The 20,426-nt window shown below is 40.3% G+C and overlaps 1 protein-coding gene across 3 annotated transcripts in view; it reads left to right on the top strand.

Annotated features, from left to right (window-relative positions):
* The window catches only part of csmd3a (CUB and Sushi multiple domains 3a), a 519,096-nt gene that overhangs the window by 141,210 nt on the left and 357,460 nt on the right, over positions 1–20,426 (top strand). For all 3 annotated transcript variants that reach the window (XM_072692429.1, XM_072692430.1, XM_072692428.1), the window contains exon 5: positions 9,895–10,102. In XM_072692429.1, the coding sequence (XP_072548530.1) occupies positions 9,895–10,102 (208 nt within the window). The remainder of the gene's footprint in view (positions 1–9,894; positions 10,103–20,426) is intronic.

Below are 20,426 nucleotides of genomic sequence, written 5' to 3'. Positions count from 1 at the left end.
ATTATTTTGCAGTGTTTACATACTTTATTTAACTCATAAGTTTGATGTTGCATGACCTGAAGCCTTTAGGGTTCCTCTACAGATACAGTATTCAGCTACAGCTCACTGTAGAAACTGGAAAAGGCTATTTTTGCTATTCTTTCTGCTTTGGAGTCTTACTGCTTTTCTAAGTGTGGGCTCTGGTCCATAACTATATGTCTCCTCCACTTACGGCCGTGTTCCTTTATGGCAGTATTAGGTTTGATAAGTCCCCCCTTCAACGAATATCTTATATTACAGTCATTGATTTCCCTAAACACTGTTTACCTCATGCTGTGAAATTACAAAGCAGGACAGCAGTAGATTGCGAGTTATACTGGCTTTTTATCCCCTACAATCAAAGCCGCATCAGGTTGTGCAATATTGTGGCTTATTGAATGGATTTAAATCCTGCCTGCTGCTTGTTATGACTTTATTTAGCTGACATTGCATTCGAACGGGATCGTTTCTGCATAATTGAACACGTTGGGCTTCTGAAAGCAATGAACGGTTCAGTAGAATTTATGCCCCCCCCCACCCCACCCCCTCTGATCATGCTTTTGCTTCGTCTATTTATATTAATATGGTTTTGGTTTATGATCTGGCCTGTCGGAAATGTGAATAATTTAGGCTGTTTTCAGTGCAGATGTATTATCCGAGGTAACTGTGTCTATACAGGCTTACGCCAAGGCCTACTTTGAATGGTAATCTATGCTACTCGGATCAAATGAGCCAAGTTTATAGCAAGGATTTACAGTTGCTGAGAATGAACTTGGACAGAAGGATTAGTTCCTAGTGTCTTACCTGCGGAAGGGGAGACGATAAGTGCCGTACGTTCTATCTGATATGAGTTAAACGGACAGGAAACTTAAAGGGACACTTCATCCTCTAGGTATTTCATACATCAGATAATGAGAAACCAAATTAAATCATAAAAAGTGACGTTAATCTTTGATAGTCTGATATACTCTTACCGTCGGAGGGATTGCGGTTGAAGGAAAAACCTTTCCTCTCACATAGCTAGCGGTCTATATTAGCCTGTCAGCACAAGGAGGGAGCAAAAAGTTCTCTGTGTCCCGCAGCACTTAATACATCAATATTACATACTTTTCTGAATAACAAGCTTGTGCATTAGCTGAGCATTACAAGCCGCTAGACGAGGGAGGTCTGGTCCCCAGTGTGGCTGCCGTTTATTCATTATTTTCTGTTAGCATGATCCGTCTGGAAGTGAGGCTGTGTCTAAAATAGGCCGTTAAAAGCAGTAATGCAGACGCGGGAGACAATTTATAGCCATGGGAATAGCGCACTGTTTGAAATGTCCATAGACACCTGCAGCTTACGAAAGCTTCAGGATTGGATGTTGTTCATTTTCGCCTTCAAATTAGCCTGAAAGAAAACCTTCAGGCACCCTTTCTAATGAATTCATTCAGCTACTTTAAATTGCACCCGTTGCTGATGCAGATGTGCAAATGCACACACACACAGCTTGTCTAGTCCCTGTAGAGATGTACAGCCAATAGAGTAGGACTCTCTGGAGTAGATAAACATGAACCTATTGGTACCATGCTGTCTAATACCAGGTGTGGGCTAGAGGGGTATAAAGCCCCCCAGCATTGAGCTGTGGAGCAGTGGAAGAAGAACTGTGTTCTTTCTGGATTGATGGTTGGTGGAGTTGTGAAGTTAGGGATTAATGAGGTGGGGTGGTGATCATCCAGCATCATGACTTGACTTGCGCTCTTGTCGCTGAATGCAATCACATCCTCACAGCAATGCTGTAGAATCTATCAGGAAGCCTTCCATGAACTGTAGAGACAGTTACTCCAACAAAAGCAGGATACTCTTTTTAATTCCCCTGATTTTGGAAGAAACAATGAATGAGCAGGTGTCTCAATACTTTTGTCCTCATAGTGTACACTGGCATTTCTGTTAGTTCATTCATCATGATATTTATATATAATATAAGGAACAACTGCCAGATCATAATTATGTCAAAAAAGTATTTTTATTTTGTATATTTATATATTTTATAATCTGCTTGTCAGTTTAAATTTTTTTTTATCTCCCAGTGTGGTGCTGCCAATTTACTCACCCGTTAATAACCCTACCTAGCACTAGCAACGCTCCCGGCACTAGAAGGGTAAAGACTTAACGCCTCTCCTCCGATACATTCAAAGACAGCCAACGCCTCTTTACGAATTGCCGCCGATATAGCAGCAGGGTGGAATCGCCGGGTCTCCAGCGCCACCATACCAGCTAACAGCCGACTAACATCTCTTAATAGTGATTAAGGGAGAGAGCGCCATCTACCCACCACCAGAGAGAGCACTCAGAGTCCAGCTGCTGATGACAAAACAGCATGACTTGGGACCCGAACTCCCGACCCCCGGGCCATAGTAGTAGTGCATTAGACTGCTGAGCCACTCTTAGCCCCTCAGATACAAGGTTTTTACATGACAGTGACAATACCATACTGTATAATGCACTGATTCTTAGCAGCTTTTACTGATGTGTTTGAATGGATCCAACTCTTTAATTCTGGTGGAGAACCAATAAAAAATTGACCTGCCAACGAAACAACAAAAGATGGTGGAAATGGATGGAGTGGGATGAGGCCTGAGCCAGTTGGTGATGGTCATGGACTTTTCTCACCAGTTTTAAATCCCACTGAGAGCTTGTGTTGGGAAATGTGGGAAGAAAAAATATCCGGATGGCCCGGATACAGTGTCATTCAAAAGTTTGGGCACCCCTGGTCAAAGTATCTGTTACTGGGAATAGCTATAAGATTAAAAGATGAGGTTTAACAGGAAATATTTCTATAATATTTTAAGCAGCACTAATTTCTTCACCCTGCATGGTCAGTACTTTGGCATTGCAGCCTGTAAACTCTATCTGAAGCAGTAAACAGTTTCTCAGATCTAGTTTGGATGGGTTTTTGTCCATTCTTCTTGCAGAAGTCTTCTAGTTCTATATTTTATATTATAAAAAGATATTTCTTATTATATATTCTAGATTCTTGGTCTGTGCTGCTCTTCAGAGGTCTATCCTGTAAGAACCATGGCAAAACCTTCTGCTTGCACGTCTTGCGGTGACCCATTGTGGATTCTGAGGTGTGTTGAGGGTCATTATCCTGCAGTAGAAGCCATACTCTTTTCATCTTCAGCTTGTATACAGATGGTGTGATATTTTTACTGGAGGATTTACTGGTATTTAATGAAATCCCTTCTTGCCTCTACCACTGAAATAATGCTAGTCCCCAATGGCTTTCTAACGGCCACTCGACCCACCACACCTGCAGCACTGAGTCTTTTCTTTACAGCTGAAACTGAGACCTGGTTACTTCCTCCAGTTACATCAAACTACAAAGTGTGTTCATGTGAGTCACACAAGCTGTAGACTCTCACAACATCATCTGATGGATTTGGGTCTTGCTGTCAGAGTTCCCTTCAGTTCCTCCAGCCTTTTGATGGTTTAGGGCACTGGACTCACCAACACCCTGGCTTTATCTGCAGCTTCTTTAAAGGACATACCTGCACTGCTTAGAGTTAGAATGGTCTGTCTGTCCTCCTTTGTTAAAATTCCCATTTCCAGCCATTATGAGAACAATCCTGATGTGCAATAAAGTGCAAATCCTGCCCCAGAGAGTGCAGCAACAGAGTCGCTTCCTGCACTGCTTACTCACAGCAGCTTTGTAAGTAATCAGCAGAAGTTGGGACACCTAAATTGTATGCATCAACTTATAGCTTACTTTACTTTTATTGCTACAGCTTATTTTTTCCCTTGAAAATGGCCTTTTATAACTTTACATGATTTTACATTTTGTTCTGTTTTTTAACCCTGACAGTTTACTGCTTTCCTTTTTACTGTTTAAGGTTAAATACTGGACTGGAGCTGAATAAAAAGGGAAAAATAAGGGTCTTCTAAAACAATTGACCATTAGTGTACGTCTATATGGAGAAATGAAATGTAGACAGTTGTCATCATGCTGGACATTTACATTTACATTTAAGGCATTTAGCAGACGCTCTTCTCCAGAAGTGCTTTACTATTTACCCAAAAAAAACCTCAGCTAGTTTATATAGACTAATAATTCAAAGATCCTCTAAGCTTTAGACTCTACTAAACACAAGTCAGTAAGGTGACCATAGTACTCTGCTATTCACCCAAGTACTCTCAGAAGAGGAGGGTCTTCAGTCTAGGTTTGGACCCGTGGATTTTGAGGGATGGCGGGTAATCTGAATAGAAGAAAACTTGACTTTTTATCCAATCAGAACAGTGGGCAGAGGACAGAGGACAATACCGCCATCTACTGTGTTTTTGAGAATCGATACAAACCTGCACTTCGATATATTGATAGTTTCGTACATCCCTAGTTGATGCTTGGATTTCTTTTTCTTTATGAATATATTTTTATTGTTTTTCAGATGTTAAACAAACTGACACACAGACCCATTACTTACACTGAATAATGATAATAAAATTAATGAAAAAATTGTGAAATAAAATGTTTGCACTACATACAGCTTCAAATTGGGCTAGACATGTCATTGGCCTCAGACCACCGTTCAATAAATGCAGCATTTTTACCTCGTAAGTCCCTAAAAGATTCCTAGCATCTAGCTTCAGCATCTAAAGGTTAAAGATAAGCATCAGCCATACATAAACCCAATTAGATCAGCGTTTACCTGCATTTTGACCTCAAGTTCAAAAGATAATGTCACAGCCGAGCTCTTCTAAATCGTACAAATGCGCCTTCCATACCACAATCTGACGCACAGGGTTATCTGATTCGACACAAGACATTGGCAGCCCATTGAAAGCGGCCCATTAAAAATCAATAAATAGCACACAGGAATCTCAATCTAATTATCCTCCAATGTTGCGCGAGCACAGTGACTGATTATTTGTTTGCTAAGCTCCACATGTAGTTAATAACACTGCCAATTATTGTGTGCCATTGTGTGTTTTTAGGCTGCACTGTAAATCCATAATTAAGCCTGCGATTCCTTTTTTGAGAGATGCAATAAATGCTTGATAACTCTCACGACATGTTTAAAAACATTGTCTGTTCTGAAAAGCAGAACCCACAATTAGTTTCAGGCCGCTTGGCTGATAAAGATTGTTCTTATTGTTGAATTTTATAATTCAGCCCGAACCCCGCATGGCTTTCTGCAGGGAGGACAGTAAAGTCATCTCCGTGTTGACAGAATAAACAGTAACAAGCTTCGGAAGTTCACGCGCAGTGCATCGTCTTACTTCGGGATTGTCAAGCATTTGTTTCAGTCTTTCAGTCTTCAGTTCACAAACAGTACACTCCTAAAAATACAACCTGCCAAAAGCTACTTTTATCTAAAAACTGAATTAGCATGAATTCCATGCTGGTGTGAGCTGGTCTGCGCTGGTCTGCGCTGGTTTACTCTTGTTTATGGTGTTGGTGTTGTGCTGATTGGGTGCTGGTTTAGAGAACAAGATATAGATATAGTCAGCATATCATTGTTTAAAACACAGTAAAAAACATTTTGTGATATAAATACTAGATTAGATACAGTATGAAATACAGTATGAAATAAATAGAATTGTATTTCTTTAAAGGTTAAAATTGAATTTATTTCACACTGTATTTAGTAGGATCTAATCTAAGGTATTTTTAAACCCTATGCAAACTGAATTCCATGCTGGTGTGAGCTGGTCTGCACTGGTCTGCACTGGTTTACTCTTGTTTATGGTGTTGGTGTTGTGCTGATTGGGTGCTGGTTTAGTGAATAAGATAGTATAGTCAGCATATCAGCGCTTAAAACACAGTATTGTGAGTTCAGGCCAGGCCATCAGCATAAAACAACTAAAGATAAACTAAAAGATAAAAGTCCTAAACCATACAAAATGACTTTCTATTATCCTAATGGTTTTAAAATGTAACAAAAACAAACTGCCACAGTTACACAGCTTTATATCACAAAATGTAACAAAAAACAACCTCAAAGGCCTAAACTATTGACTGAATTGTATTTTAAAAGGTTAAAATTTGTATTTATTTCAAACTGTATTTAGTAATATCTAAGGTATTTTTGGTTCCTAGCTGATACAAACTAGCTAAGGGTATTTCTGATTATCAGTGAAGCACGTTTGTACGTTGCTCTGGAGAAGATCGTCTGCTAAATGCCTTTAATGTAAGCAACTTTTATCTAAAAACTGAATTAGCATAAATCCCATGCTGGTGTGAGCTGGTCTGCGCTGGTCTGCACTGGTTTACTCTCGTTTATAGTGTTGGTGTTGTGCAGTCAGCATATCAGTGTTCAAAACACAGTATTGCAGGTTCAGGCCAGGCCATCAGCATATGAAGGGGGAGCATGTGGAGTTCTGGAGCTTGGGCGGCTTCTGCTTTGTAGTAGACAGCCAGACTCCCCTCTGAAAAGAGGAGCTTGGAATGAGAGCTGTGGTAGAGGTGATGGTGGGTTGCAAAGACTTGTCAAGGACACGTGAACAAGGTGGAGATGGAATTTCTAGGATGTTCGATTTGGAGGAGAAGGGGCTTCAGGAATGCTCCTCCTCTTAACATTTTGTACTTTCAAAACCTCGCAAAAACCTTCAATCTCTCAACTTTCTATTCTTTCGGGGTCCATTCATCATGAAGTTTGGGCACAGTTTAAACAGAAACTTCTAGAATTAAATGAGATCAAAATACTGGTGCTGCTGTGGTGCTGGTGTTCACAACAACATACTGATCTACGCCGGTGTGTTTTTTAAGCAGACACAGAAGAACCATTTTGTTTTCTTGAGGAACGGTTCAATGGAGGGTTCTTTGCGACCTTCAGACAACACATTTTTGTTGTGTTCCAACCAAACCCGCAGTTAGGGCTGGGCGATGTGGTAAAAATACAATATCATGATATTTAATACTTTTTTTGTGATACACGATACTTATGACAATACATGTGATCATCACAGGCTAAAAACATCAGTAGCGACAGATTCTTATAAACTACTATTCAGATCCTCTCCTGTACTGAATACAGTTATTTATACTCAACATCTGCTGCTCTTTATCTAATTAAACCAGTCTAATGTTAGTAATGAAACTTGCAGCTGATCAGTGTTTATTAAGCACTAAAAGTCTCCTCCATATGCTTAGAAAAGCTTATTACTATCACGATACGATAAAATATCACAATACGATAAAATATTGTGATATTACCCAGTTCTACCCGCAACACAGGTAATCTTGCAGAGCAAGATTATGGAGTGTTTTTAAGTTTGTGAGGGCCAATTTAGGAAACACGGGTCCATACAGTCTTTCAGTTGAGTGATATTGAGTGGTTTAAATCAGATTTCTAAAAGAACCATCCATCTGTTCTTCAGGGAACCAAAAAGGGTTGTTCTGTGACTCCATTCCTAAAGAACTGGGTGTACCTGTTCTCTCACTCTAGAGATCTGTAGTTTTTACTGTAGTTTTGGTGTAACCAAACCATCGCAGCCATCGCAGATCCTTCCTTCCTACTGCTGTCAGACTCCACAACCAGCACTGCTCCCAGCGGACCACATACACACACACCCAAACTACACACACATGTTCAGGGAATAGAGGTCCCTCAATGTAAAAATACAATGTTCAATACCCCCCCAACATGTGCAATTAAGAGTAATTTGCAATTACCTGTATATAATGTGTAAATAATATTATTACTTTTTTAGTTCTATTATTTATATTGTTATTGTTATAATATTATTATATTATATTATTATTGTTATAATTATAGTGATAATGTATCAATTTTTTGCATCTGAGTGTCTTGCTATCCCTTTCTGCTGTGACACTGAGAATTTCCCCACTGTGGGACTATTTTATCTTATCTTATCTTTGTCTTTCAAAATGGACAAGACTAGTGTCCAACTGTCTTCCATTTATGCAGTTAACAAGCTAAGATAACTCCGCAACCAGAAACTGCAAAACCCCAAAAGAACACAATTATACCTAAAAGCTTAATTATACACTTGGATTGCAGCAAAACAAATGTTACAGTTGTAAGAATAAAGTAAATGAACCCTTTGGAATGACTAACTGCGGCTGGCTGTGGCCGGCACCGGTGGTGTGAAGCTTGTATGTGTAGCCTAAGCTGATTTAGCAGTTATCAAGCAGGCCATACTAGTACAAGCACAGAGATACAGATACTAATGCAGCCTCCTGATTGATTGGATCATACAGACACTATTTTTATGTGTTTATTTTGAGCCAGTGGGGAAGGGATTTTAAAGAGATGAGCTTGGGCACGGCTAAATTTAGCATTTTCACCCGTTTAGATTGTCAGAGCTGCTATTTAATGCAGCCAAAGCAGCAGTGCTTTGAGGGCGCAAATGTCAACGCTGAACTCGCTGTAAAGTTTTGCACAGGAACTTTAATGGCTCTGGAAGCATCATTAAATGCTCATCTAGGCTCTGAATTGCACTGAAAAGAATGTAGTTCTGTGTTAAAAGTGGGATCTGAGGCTTGAGGGAACCCAAATATGGTTCTTCTATGTGGAATTTGAAGAGTTGTTAATATCGCCAGTAGTGTGTACAGTTAAGTGTGAATAATGACACACTGAAGGGTTGGAAGGGTTGGAGTCCTAAACCATACAAAATGACTTTATTATCCTAATGGTTTAAAATATAACTAGTTCAAAAGCAAACTGCCACACTTACACAGCTTTATATCACAAAATGTAGAAAAAAAACCATTTTGTGATATAAATACTAAATACTACTAGATACTAAATACAGAATGAAATAAATACAGTTGAATTTCTTAAAAGGTTAAATTTGTATTTATTTCACCAAATATGGTTCTTCTATGTGAAATTTGAAGAGTTGTTAATATCACCAATAGTGTGTACAGTTATTTAAGCGTGAATAATGACACACTGAAGGGTTGAAAACTTCCTAAAAATGATTTAGCAGTTTAACATTTAAAAAAAAATTAAAAGTCTTAAAAGATAAAAGACCTAAACCATAAACATTACATTTTATTATCCTAAAAATATAACTAATTCAAAAACAAACTACCACTGTTACACAGCTTTATATTAAAAAATGAAGAAAAAAAAAACTATTGACTGAATTGTATTTCCTAAAAGGTTAAAAATGTGATTTATTTCATATTATATTTAGTAGCACCTAGTAGTAATTTAAGGTATTTTTGGATCCTAGTCTATTCAAACTAGCTAAGGATGTTTCTGAGTGAACAGTGAAGCTCTTTTGTAAGTTGCTCTGGAGAAGAGTCTCTGCTAAATGCCTTTAATGTCAATTTAAATAAAAAATTATATATATATATATATATATATATATATATATATATATGTATATATATATATATATATATATATATATACCAGATAATTATTAGTCTCTGGGATATAGTCTCTGCTAAATGCCTTTAATGTAAATTTAAATATATATACTGGACTAATAATTATCTGGACTAATAATTATCTGATATATATATTTATATATATATCAGATAATTATTAGTCCAGTTCTGGTCTAGACAGCATTTTAAAACAGAAGTGCTCCATTAATTTTTTCCAATTTTCCCATTTCCATACCGTCCATGGCTCGGTTTATTTCCTGTCTGTAAAGCCTGCCCTAAGAGTTTTGAATTATGCAAAAGTAAAAGTTTATGGGTCAGTTTCTGGGATCCATATTGAAAAATACACTTAATGATTCACCACCAAGCCTACAGTTTAATTCTGCACTAACCTAAATTCATGTGCATGAAAACCGACTGACAATTAGCCAACAGGACAAACCCCCTAAATACTGAACTTCATATTCTAAAAGATTAAAAATGGCCCTGAATTAAGAGGGTTTTTTTTTCCTAATGAAATTATGTGTGATCTTGTCCTGCAGCGGAGGACACATGTGGAGGCACCTTCCGCAGCTCCAGCGGCGTGATTTCCAGCCTGGATTTTCAGAACGACTACAAAAACACCGGAGAGTGCACGTGGACCATTGTGGCTGACCCCGGAGACACCATCTCACTGGTCTTCACTGACTTCCAGATGGAGAACAAGTTCGACTACTTAGAGGTGGAAGGATCAGAGCCACCGTCAATATGGTGAGCTTCAAAGCACAACCTTTCTGTCTTCTGTCACAGACGTCCATTCCATTAAAGCAGAAAGGCTTTTTTTTCTCCTTGTTCTTTTTTTTCCCTCAGTGTGATGCGAACATCAGTCCACTGTTATGGTGTGTAGAAGCGCTGTGATGATGCCCTTGAGAATCCATCTCAAAAGCTTTACCATTACGGTTTCACACAGTGATGGAAGCGTGTAAATATGTGTTTATTTGTGCGTCAGATGGCTGAATTAGATTCAATCAGGTTCATTTAGGACATATGTAGGTAGAATTGCATTGTTGGTGTCAGATTCAGAGATTCCTGTACCGTTTCTGGGGATCTTGTATGGGAGTCGTGTTCGTCGTTGCCGATTTTAAAGGTGCACGTATTTGTCACTGCACTATGTACAGCGAAATGTGGCCACATTTAACCCATCTGTGGTAGTGAACACACTCACACTAGTGAACTAGGGGCAGTGAGTACACACACACCCAGAGCGGTGGACAGCCAACTCCAGCACCCAGGGAGCAGAGAGGGTAAAGGGCCTTGCTCAAGGGCCCAACAGTGGCAGCTTGCCGAACCCGGGAATCGAACCCACAACCCTGTTATCAATAGCCCAGTGCTCTAACTGCTGAGCCACCACTGCCCCATAGAAATAAAGCCACCCGGGACTCGAACCCAGGCCGCTGCGTCGCGAGACCGACAAAGCTTAAAGCTTTGATGCTTAAAGCAATATTTCGATCAAATTTGCCCAAGTTTCAATTCCCCAAGTGTGTAACCAATCAGCCAAGACATGTTTAATGATCAAACTTAGCTTCATTACTGCACAGGAGCCATGAGGCTAATAAAGCTAACAAAGTATGACAGCTGACGCCTCACCTAATTAGCACCATTTAAACTGCAGCCCGAACTCATCACACACTCGTCCCAAATCACGCTGTGTTAAGTCATCTTTATAGCTGCTTCACATGAGCACATGAGTACGCCCTACAGCTAACCTACACTGATTTTTGACAAAGGAAAATTGACAAAGGAAAATATAATAATAATAAAATATAACATAAATATGCCACCTGATGTTTGAGACACTGTTTTGCCATAGTTTTGAGAAGCTTTAAAATTCTTTCCTGATGGAGGCATACATGAAGGGTGTCGTGAGGCAAAATAGTTCCTGTAGGAGCCACAAAATAAAGGCCATTTCTGTATTGTGTATAAATATAAATAGTTAATTAACTTTTTCCTAAGAAGTGTATATATGTATATATGTATCCTTCACATGGTTTCACGATGCCAGAAGTGCTCATTTTGTATATATATTCTCTGAGTAAATGGCCACGCAGCCCGACCTGCTGTAAGATTGCCCGCTGAGGTCCCCTCCACCTGCGTCAGACCAGCTGCCACCAACCAGTCCGACCATCGGGCCCCCCACCCACCACCACCTATACCAGACCCTCCTACCACTGCTACCTGTTTAATGACCATGTTCAAACCTAAATGGACTCGTAACTATCTGCCACTATTAATATCACCACTATTAACTATCATTACTCTGACCATCACTGCCATGACTATATTAAGTTCTACTACACCATGATTAATATATTATGATTATGATCAGAGCAGTTTAACAGTATAGATGGTTTGGTAACTTTTATCAATAATGTTTAAATAGTTCTGATCAGAGGAGGATGGGTCGGGCCCCCTTGTGAGTCTTGTTTCCTCCAAAGGTTTCTTCCTCCAGCTCTGAGGGAGTTTCTCCTTGCTACTGTTGCCGTTGGCTGCTCACTGGGGGTCTTTGATCCTTCATGTCTTCTTATTTTATTTCTTTTTTTTGTCTTTTACTAATTACTAATTATGTAAAGCTGCTTTGTGATGACAACAGTTTTAAAAAGCTATACAAATAAATTTGACTTGACTATATATATATGTATATATATATATGTATATATAAAATATATATATATATATATATATATATATATAAACTTTCTGCATTTCATATAGGTGCACTGTCACTTTAAGAGCCTGAGTGATGGTGGAGTTTGGACATGTTTGAGGCGGTGGAGTAAGCAGCAGTTAGGATACACAGTTTTCTTCCCGTATTTTAGCGTTATGATTTGTGTTGCAAAGTTTTGTTTTTATTTATTAATTATAATAAACTTTTTTGTTTTTGTTTTAAGTCCTGTAGAAGTTTCCTTTTCTTTGCTGAATAACTCAGACACGAGTAAAGAAGTTGCCGCAGCCACAACAGTACATGGTTAAGCTCACATAGTCCCCAAAGAAGAGATCATTCATTTCAATTAAGCACTATTTTACCATCATCAGCATCACTTATAACACTCAGAAGACACGTGTAGGTTTACCGGTGATTTTCAATTGTAGGTGATGCGACTATATTTGTGCTGTAGTCATGGCGATGTGAAGAAAGAGTCTTCTGTCCCGGCACCGAAGTGGTGGAACCAACTTCCTCTGGGTGTCCGAACGCCTGTCTTCAAACCCAGACTGAAGACCCAGCTCTTGCGAGAGTACTTGGGTGAAGTCTAGACTTTAAGTAAGCTTAGAGGTCTTTTTAGATCCTAGCTGATACAAACTAGCTAAGGGTATTTTCAGAGTAAACACTGAATCACTTTTGTTAGTCGCTCTGGATGAGAGCGTCTGCTAAGTGCCTTAAAGATACTTCTAAGTCAAAGTCAGTCAGAAGGCACGTCCCTATACAGTGTGTGAGACCACATAAACAACACTATTCGGTTTACTTAACAGGTAATTCCACTAAATTGCTGCATAATTCAGTGGTTGAGATGTAAACAGACTCATTCAGAGTGGAGTTTGGTGTGACGTGATTTATTATAAATAAACTCACAGACTGTTTCTTCACTGTAGCGGTGAAGGAACCAGGCACCGTCATGACTACACCAAAATAACACAAATATAGCCGCTTCGTTTATTACCGAAAATGAACCAATGAACCTACATGAGTGTTAGAAGTGATGCAGATGATGATAAAATAGTACTAAATCTAAAATAATGTTCTTTAGTCTTTGGATACTATTTTGCCTCACCACACCCTGCATGTATCCCTCTACCATAAATGGATTTGAAATAGGTTTTAGGCCAGAACCTTCTCAAAACCTTGGTAAAATAGCGCCTCACACATCAGGCAGCGTATTTATATTATTATTATTTTATTATATTTTATTCGTATATTTTTCTTTGTAATTATTTTCCCTTTTTTCCATTTTATTAGTGAATATTCAGTAAACTGAAGCGGAATTCGGTACTGCCGATTAACCCACCTGGTTGTAGCTCCCCCCAGCATTAGCAATGCCTCCGCCACTAGGAGGTGAAGAGCTTAACACATGCCAGGCACCACCAGGCAGCCGACATGCTCGAGGGAAATTGCCGGATCCCCAACTCCACTGCACCAGCTGACACATGCCAGTGCCGGGGAACATCACTTAAGAGTGATGAGAGGAGAGAGAGCGCCATCTACCCACCCGGAAAGAGTATGGCCGATTGTGCTCCCTCTGACTCCGGTTGTTGATGGCAAAGCGACAAAGCTTGTTATCTCGACTTGCGACCCCCTAGCCATAGTGGTAGCCCATTGGACTGCTGAGCCACTCGGAGCCCCTGGCAGCCTATTTATGACCATTTAATATAATAACCTAATGCAGCTTTAATAGTCACCATCTGAATGACTTTGTTTACATCTTAACCATTTAATTATTAGACATTTTGGCCACATAATTGAAGGGATTTCCCATTAAGAACTCAACACAGGTTTCTCAACACAGTCTTCTCGTACTTGTTGGCTACATTATCCTCACACAAACTCAAAGAAGCAAACTTCAGACACCAAGGATTTCTTGGCTGAACGACTACGTTTGGGTAAAGAGGAGAATCAGATTTTTGGCAGAACAGTTGCTTTAGCATCTGAGGCCGATACGGCTGTTAATCAGACAAACTCCCTGTAAATCCTCCTCTACACGTGTTGGATTTGCACAGGGTGCGCCGTTCGGCGGACGTGCTCGTTCCGTAATTGTCTCGACCTTGCTTGTCACGGCAATCTTCTGACAATTTCCTCCACCGACGGCTCCATCGATTCCCTCGGCATCATTCCCATAAGCTACATGACAAACGGAGCCACGTTCCTGCGGGGTCAGAACGAGCTTCTCTCCCCCGCTATTGCGCCAAGCCAACAAACAAATCAATGGGTTGTGTCGGAGTGACCTTTATGTAATTCCGCCATACTTCCTCCCTGCTGTTGGAAAGGGCAAAAACAACAGCTTGTAACTTTCAGATCACTTTGTGTTTCAGAGGCAGGGAGAGGAGCGAAACCAAAACTAGCCCCCGGTCTCACCGTGCCCCGGCTCTTCTGCCAGATCTCTTTCATAAATCAGAGGTATTGTAGAGCAGGGGGTGCTGGATTAATGTGGGAAAAGGACAGAGGCCTGTATTTTCCAGAGCAACTTCAGCACAATACCTACCATACCTTGACTCCAGGGTCAGGCAAGTCAGGAATCAGTGATCTGACTCTCAGTAGCAGCTCAGTAGCAATCATACCTTAAATAGCAGCTTCAGAATCACATTGGTTGAATCTCCACTGGTTGTAATAGGAAGATTGGTGTCTTCCATTCCCACTTTGGGCTGGACCGCTGCTACTGCACTATGGAGCTTTCTGTATTAGTACTCTACAGCCCACCTGGATCTTTACCTTCAGCTGCTAATTCTGTATGTCACAGCTTGTACCAAGCCGTGATCAGAGGTTTTGAGGGGGGGCTCAATTGGTAGTGGGAATGCAGCGCAGTCAAAAAAAAAAGACAAATTACCCCCTATTAAAATCACCCATATTTGACTTGGATGTATCAGGAATTTGTGTTTAGGTCAACCCAACAAGTTAGAGTCAGTGGATCAGCTAAAATAACACTGGATACCCAGAAAGGAGGTGGTTATGTAGAATTATTCACTTTTTATTGGACGACTGTTTTATATATATATATATATATATATATGTGTGTGTGTGTGTGTGTGTGTGTATATATATATTTATATTATATACTATTTGTATAGTTTTATGTATGTGTCTACGGATGTGCCTTGTCATGGTTGCAGACCAAACAAAAGTGCAGAACAGCTCGGAACAGCTCAGCTCAGCTACGAACAGCTCGTCTTTTTCATGGAAGCTTATATGACGAGCAGCAACACCCGGACTGTAAAAATGCAGAGGTTAAAGGAAATACATGGCGGAGCAGAGCTGAAAGGAGGGGAATGACAGTGACAGTGAGAACCTGTGTGTCTTTTTAAGCTTGTCCAGGTGCATCCTAGTCTGTTTATGTCCACAAAGAGCCGTGAACTACAGCTTCCCTCGCTAATGAGCACTCGTATGGAGGAGGGACATCAAAGAGAGCAGAAGCAGACAGGGACAGGGAGCAGAGAAACAGAAACGGTGGAAGTGTAGGATGGAATTTCTATGGAATTTTATAGGAATATTGCACTACGTTAAAAAACGCATCCGTTTGTTTCATTCGAAAAACATTGTACTTGGTGTGCGATGTCTAATAGCCTTTAGACACGGTTCAGTCCTCCTGGTGTGTCTGACAGGCTGTGATGTGTGTAACACTGATTTAATTATAGATGTAATTATTGATTTAAACTCATTTTTGGAAAACCACTTTTGGACCTTTAGTATTTGGTCTGCTGGTTCTAAGCAGGGGTGTTTCTAGACTACTTGTTGCACTGGGAGCACAAAGTTTAGAGGGGCACAGCTGTACCCCTTGCTTAATAGATAACAATAATAATAATAATAATAATATATAATAATAATAATACTGTCACGCATATGCATTAAATATTTCCTTTGTGGCATAAACTACATGAAAAATGACTTATACTTATGCATACGTATCAAATCTGGGAGGGGATTTTGCATCTTTATGGATTTTTACAGCTTTAAGTCTTTAAGTCATTTTACATGTAGGTTTATGTCAGTGTGTTGCTCGTCATGTAAGCTTTTGTGTTCACACAGTGGTCAAACTGTAAAAATGGGGATGGTGGGACAACCAGGGGGAGGGGACATAATGTACTATACACACTATACATTTTCAGAAAAGGAAAAAATGCTACTGTGTTAAGTCAGGCTGACCGATCTGGGCCCTTTTGTCAAAGCTGCAGACCAAACAAATGAGCAGAACAGCTCAGACTGCTATGAGCTGTTCGTAGCAGAGTTGTTCTGAGCTGTTCTGCTCATTTGTTTGGTCTGCAGCTTTGACAACAGAGCCTTGATTGGTCAGTCTGATTGAACACATCCGTAAAACAAATTGAGTAGCGCCGTCAGTCCGTCAGTCTCGGACTCATATGAAAGACATCATTAATAAACGTGTGTTCGTGTTTTTTGTGCCGTGTTTTTTCCTCTGTAATAATCGTGTAAAAGGGCCTCAAGACCAGTGATATCTCACAGAAGATTTTTGTCCTGTACTGAAAATGGATGTATAGTACATGTATATGTACCCTTCCCACCATCGTCCCACCATCCCCATTTTTTTACAGTTTGACCACTGTGTATAAGCCAGAAGCATTCTCAAGTTCTGGCAAGTAGGCAAACCCAATAAACAGCACTCGGTCAAAGCACTGTAAACATGCAGACAGTTGAGGAGTGTGAGCAGCTTTACTGATGCTGGTGGAGAGAGTACAGAGGCATTGACTTATTTTAGAAATGAGATTATACACTGTGTGCAGGTGCTTGGATTTTGTTCACCGAGGTACCAACAATGTAAATATACCCTCAAAGGCACACCATGGTCAAGGACTAAATGGTTCACTACCGTTCATTCTTCCTGAGGAGAGGACCTTTTTTTTTTTTATAACTGAACGTTTTCAAAGTGGAAAGATTAAAGAAAAAAAAGGCTGGAGTCAGGCTGAGGGTATTAAAAATAGCATAGGATTTATTTATGCTAGCTGGTAAAAGAGGCATTGCTAACACAAGCTTTAGCTAAAATTTACAAGTAGCATTATTATATTATAATTATAATTATTATTATAATGATGTAATAGAAATATTTAATGCATGTGAGTGACAGTAATGTTGATATTTTTTATTATTTACATTTATGGCATTTAGCTGACGCTCTTATCCAGAGCGACTTACAAGGTTGCAGAGGTGGACTAATGTAGTGTTAGGAGTCTTGCCCATGGTGTAGCGCAGCATAGTCACCCAGACTGGGAGTCGAACCCTGGTCTCCCACATGGTGTAGTAGCTCACTGGTAGATAGTGGTACCACACCAACCACCAAAGTATTGTTATTATTATTATTAGTAGTAGTAGTAGTAGTAGTAATAATATTAGGCAAACAGCGGATACCGCTGTGCCCCTTTACATTCTTTGTGTGCCCCAATACAACAAGTGGTCTAGAAATGCCCCTGCCTACAACCACTTCCACCTTTTTCAGGTGTCAGGAGTCAGTCCGAGGACATAGAGGACAATAAACATATAAAAATATACTTAAAAAATAAAAACATCATGGTAATAATAATAATAATAATAAATAATAATAATAATAATAATAATAATAATAATAAAATGTAGTAAATTATGGTCCCTAATTACTGAAAACACACCCCTTTAGTACACCCCAGTGCCAGTGCCAATAAGAATTTATTTTTACACAACCATTTTCCAACCTTTCTTTATCCCCCAACACTGAGCAGGCTGTTTCTGCACCTGCTATATGATAAATTAGCTCCGTTCTGATTGGCTCTCGTTTGTTGTGCCTCATTCAAAAAGCACTTACAACTGAAACACTCCTGCAGTGTGAATGGGCGGGGCTAATCTGTGCTGGGCTATATAGACGGAGATATGGTGGTTCTTTCAGAACGGGTTAGTCCTTGTAGCTGAGTTTCTGTGTAAGGACTGTACAAACCAGGAGGTGAACTGTGCCTTTTTAAAACATGAGCAATATTTGCATATTTACGTCTTTAGTTCAGTAAAGCCAGGAAAATATATATATTTTTAGAGAAATACTGATTACATGCTATTGTTAGTAGCGCTGTTGTTATAGTATTGTGTGTATATACACCAATCAGCCATACCCTACCACACCATACCACTGTCGGGTGAATTAAAAAAAGAACATGGTGGCACAAGGGGGATATACTCAGTATAAGGCAGGTGGTACTAATGTTATGGCTATATACATATATATAGCAATAATATAAATTCAGTATAGATTCAACAACTATGTTATGTGAAACTTGACACCCTCACAGTATGACATCATATTGTCTAGTCCCAATAGAGAAGTATTGCCATTAGAATAGGACTCTCTGGAGCAGATAAACATTAACATGTCTATTGGCCACATCCCTAATCCCAGACGTGGGCTAGAGGGATATAAAGCCCCCCCCAGCATTGAGCTGTGGAGCAGTGGAAGAACTGTGTTCTCTGGAATGATGGTCGGTGCTCCACCCAATGCTTTTGGCATGACTTGGGGAGTCGAGATGATGAGGTGAAGTGGTAATCATCCAACATCCTGACCTCACCAACATTCTTCTTGCTGAATATCATCAAATCCTCACAGCAATGCTCCAAGATCTAGTAGGAAGCCTTCTTGTCCCTGGATAGTAGAATCAGTTACTATTATTATTTAAATACACCCTTGATTTTTGAAGAATGATTGATGAATGAGCATGTGTCCCAATACTTTTGTCCATATGGCGTAAATTGTTTTGGGGGCTCAAAAGGACCACTGTTGAAGGTGAAACAGTGGTCAACACTGGGCGTAGTGATGCCTTTCGTTACTCTTCATTTCTGGGTCACCTTGTGCCCTTTCATGGAGGTGAAGACGGACTTGTACCATGGTCATCTGGCTTCAGATCAGCTGCCTCGTTTCTCAGGCGTGTGGTGAATACAGGTCAAGGGGACCCGGTGCCCCTCTGCTCAGTGCTTTGACAGTGAAAGTGTCTTCCCAAGACAAGGACAAATCGAATTCTTTCACTAAACAGGCAGCTTCGCGCATCCCAATCAGAGCACCAGCAGCTCCTGATGAGTATTCATGCCGGGTGCCTCGCTCTGTTCAGTTCTTTCAATTCATACCGCTTTCTCTTGTGTTTCTTTGCCTTCCTTCTCTCTCTCTGCAACACTAGAGCTTCGTAACAGCTTCGGGCGGCCCGTAGCAACAGTCTTAAGAGACGCTTAATGTCTTCGAGATGCAGGGCCATTACGCTGTCTCATAGGTGAAGGTTAAAAACAGACGGCTGCATACACAGCAGTTACGGTGTGATTATTTTAGCAGATAATAGTCCTGCCGCTGTGATCCTGGATTGTTGATGGTATATTGCCTCCGCAGATGTGTTGCGCAACCTCGCACAACAGCATCAGGGATTCGATTTAGAAAATAGACGGCTTGGGAACGCGGGCTGCTCGCCAGATGCTCTTTACCGCAGACGAAGGTGCCGGCTTTCGCTTCTCTGTTTCAGCATGTTGATTGGTTTGGTTAAAAGTTTCATTGCAATTTGGTCTCGCTTTCGTCAAGCCCACCCCTGCTTCACCACTCCCACCCCCTCGCCGTTTCTGCTCTGTCACAGCCGTGTAATTCGGCTGGTGACATTTCAATAAGCCTTTTATTTCCTTTGGTTTTCCCTGGTCAGCGTTGCGCGGTTCGAGCCGCAGTATAAAATTAATGCAGTTTCCAGGCCCTGTAAAAGCTCACCCACAGTCTATTAATACGGCTTGTCACTGAGCACATTACAGAGCTTTGTATAAACTGATAATGAGGCTCCGGCCCAGCTGGCCTTTATTGCGTTCCCACCCCAGTCTGTGTAAAGTTTCTCCGTTCTGAGAATCTTCTAATATATGAGTCTGTATCTCATTAAAGCTCCTTCCTCTTATCTAACATCTCCAACTGCTAGTTTGACCACGTGTGCTATTGCGTGGCTAACCGTGCATGCAAGTGTTTGCATGATCTTGTGTGCTTTGCCAACACTTGCTTTCATTATACGGTTCCAGGCACCTGCTTTTCTGATCTTCTGGGCAGTAAGTGTTTGTGTATTTGCTCTGTAAACATTAACATTAATATAAATATATATAAGTAAGTCGAGATTTGATCAGTTCCGAAGCTCTCCAGCCTTTCCAAAGCTCTTCTGTAGGAACTCAGTATTAATTGTTGTGATCCCTTCCTGGACTTTCCCCTTTTCCAGCATCTACAACCTTCTTTCTGAAGGCCTCAGAGAGCTCTCTGGATCTGGCCATGGTGATCTTCTTCACCACTCACTTCAACCATCAATCAAGAGTAGACCAGACTAAACGTCTGAGGTTTAAATAAGACAGGCTCCTCCA

Source organism: Salminus brasiliensis, chromosome 1 (genome assembly GCF_030463535.1).
Source record: "Salminus brasiliensis chromosome 1, fSalBra1.hap2, whole genome shotgun sequence".
In the NCBI taxonomy this organism is placed as follows: Eukaryota; Metazoa; Chordata; class Actinopteri; order Characiformes; family Bryconidae; genus Salminus; species Salminus brasiliensis.
Note: the sequence above shows the minus strand (reverse complement) of the source record. Positions and strands in the feature narration are given on the sequence as shown.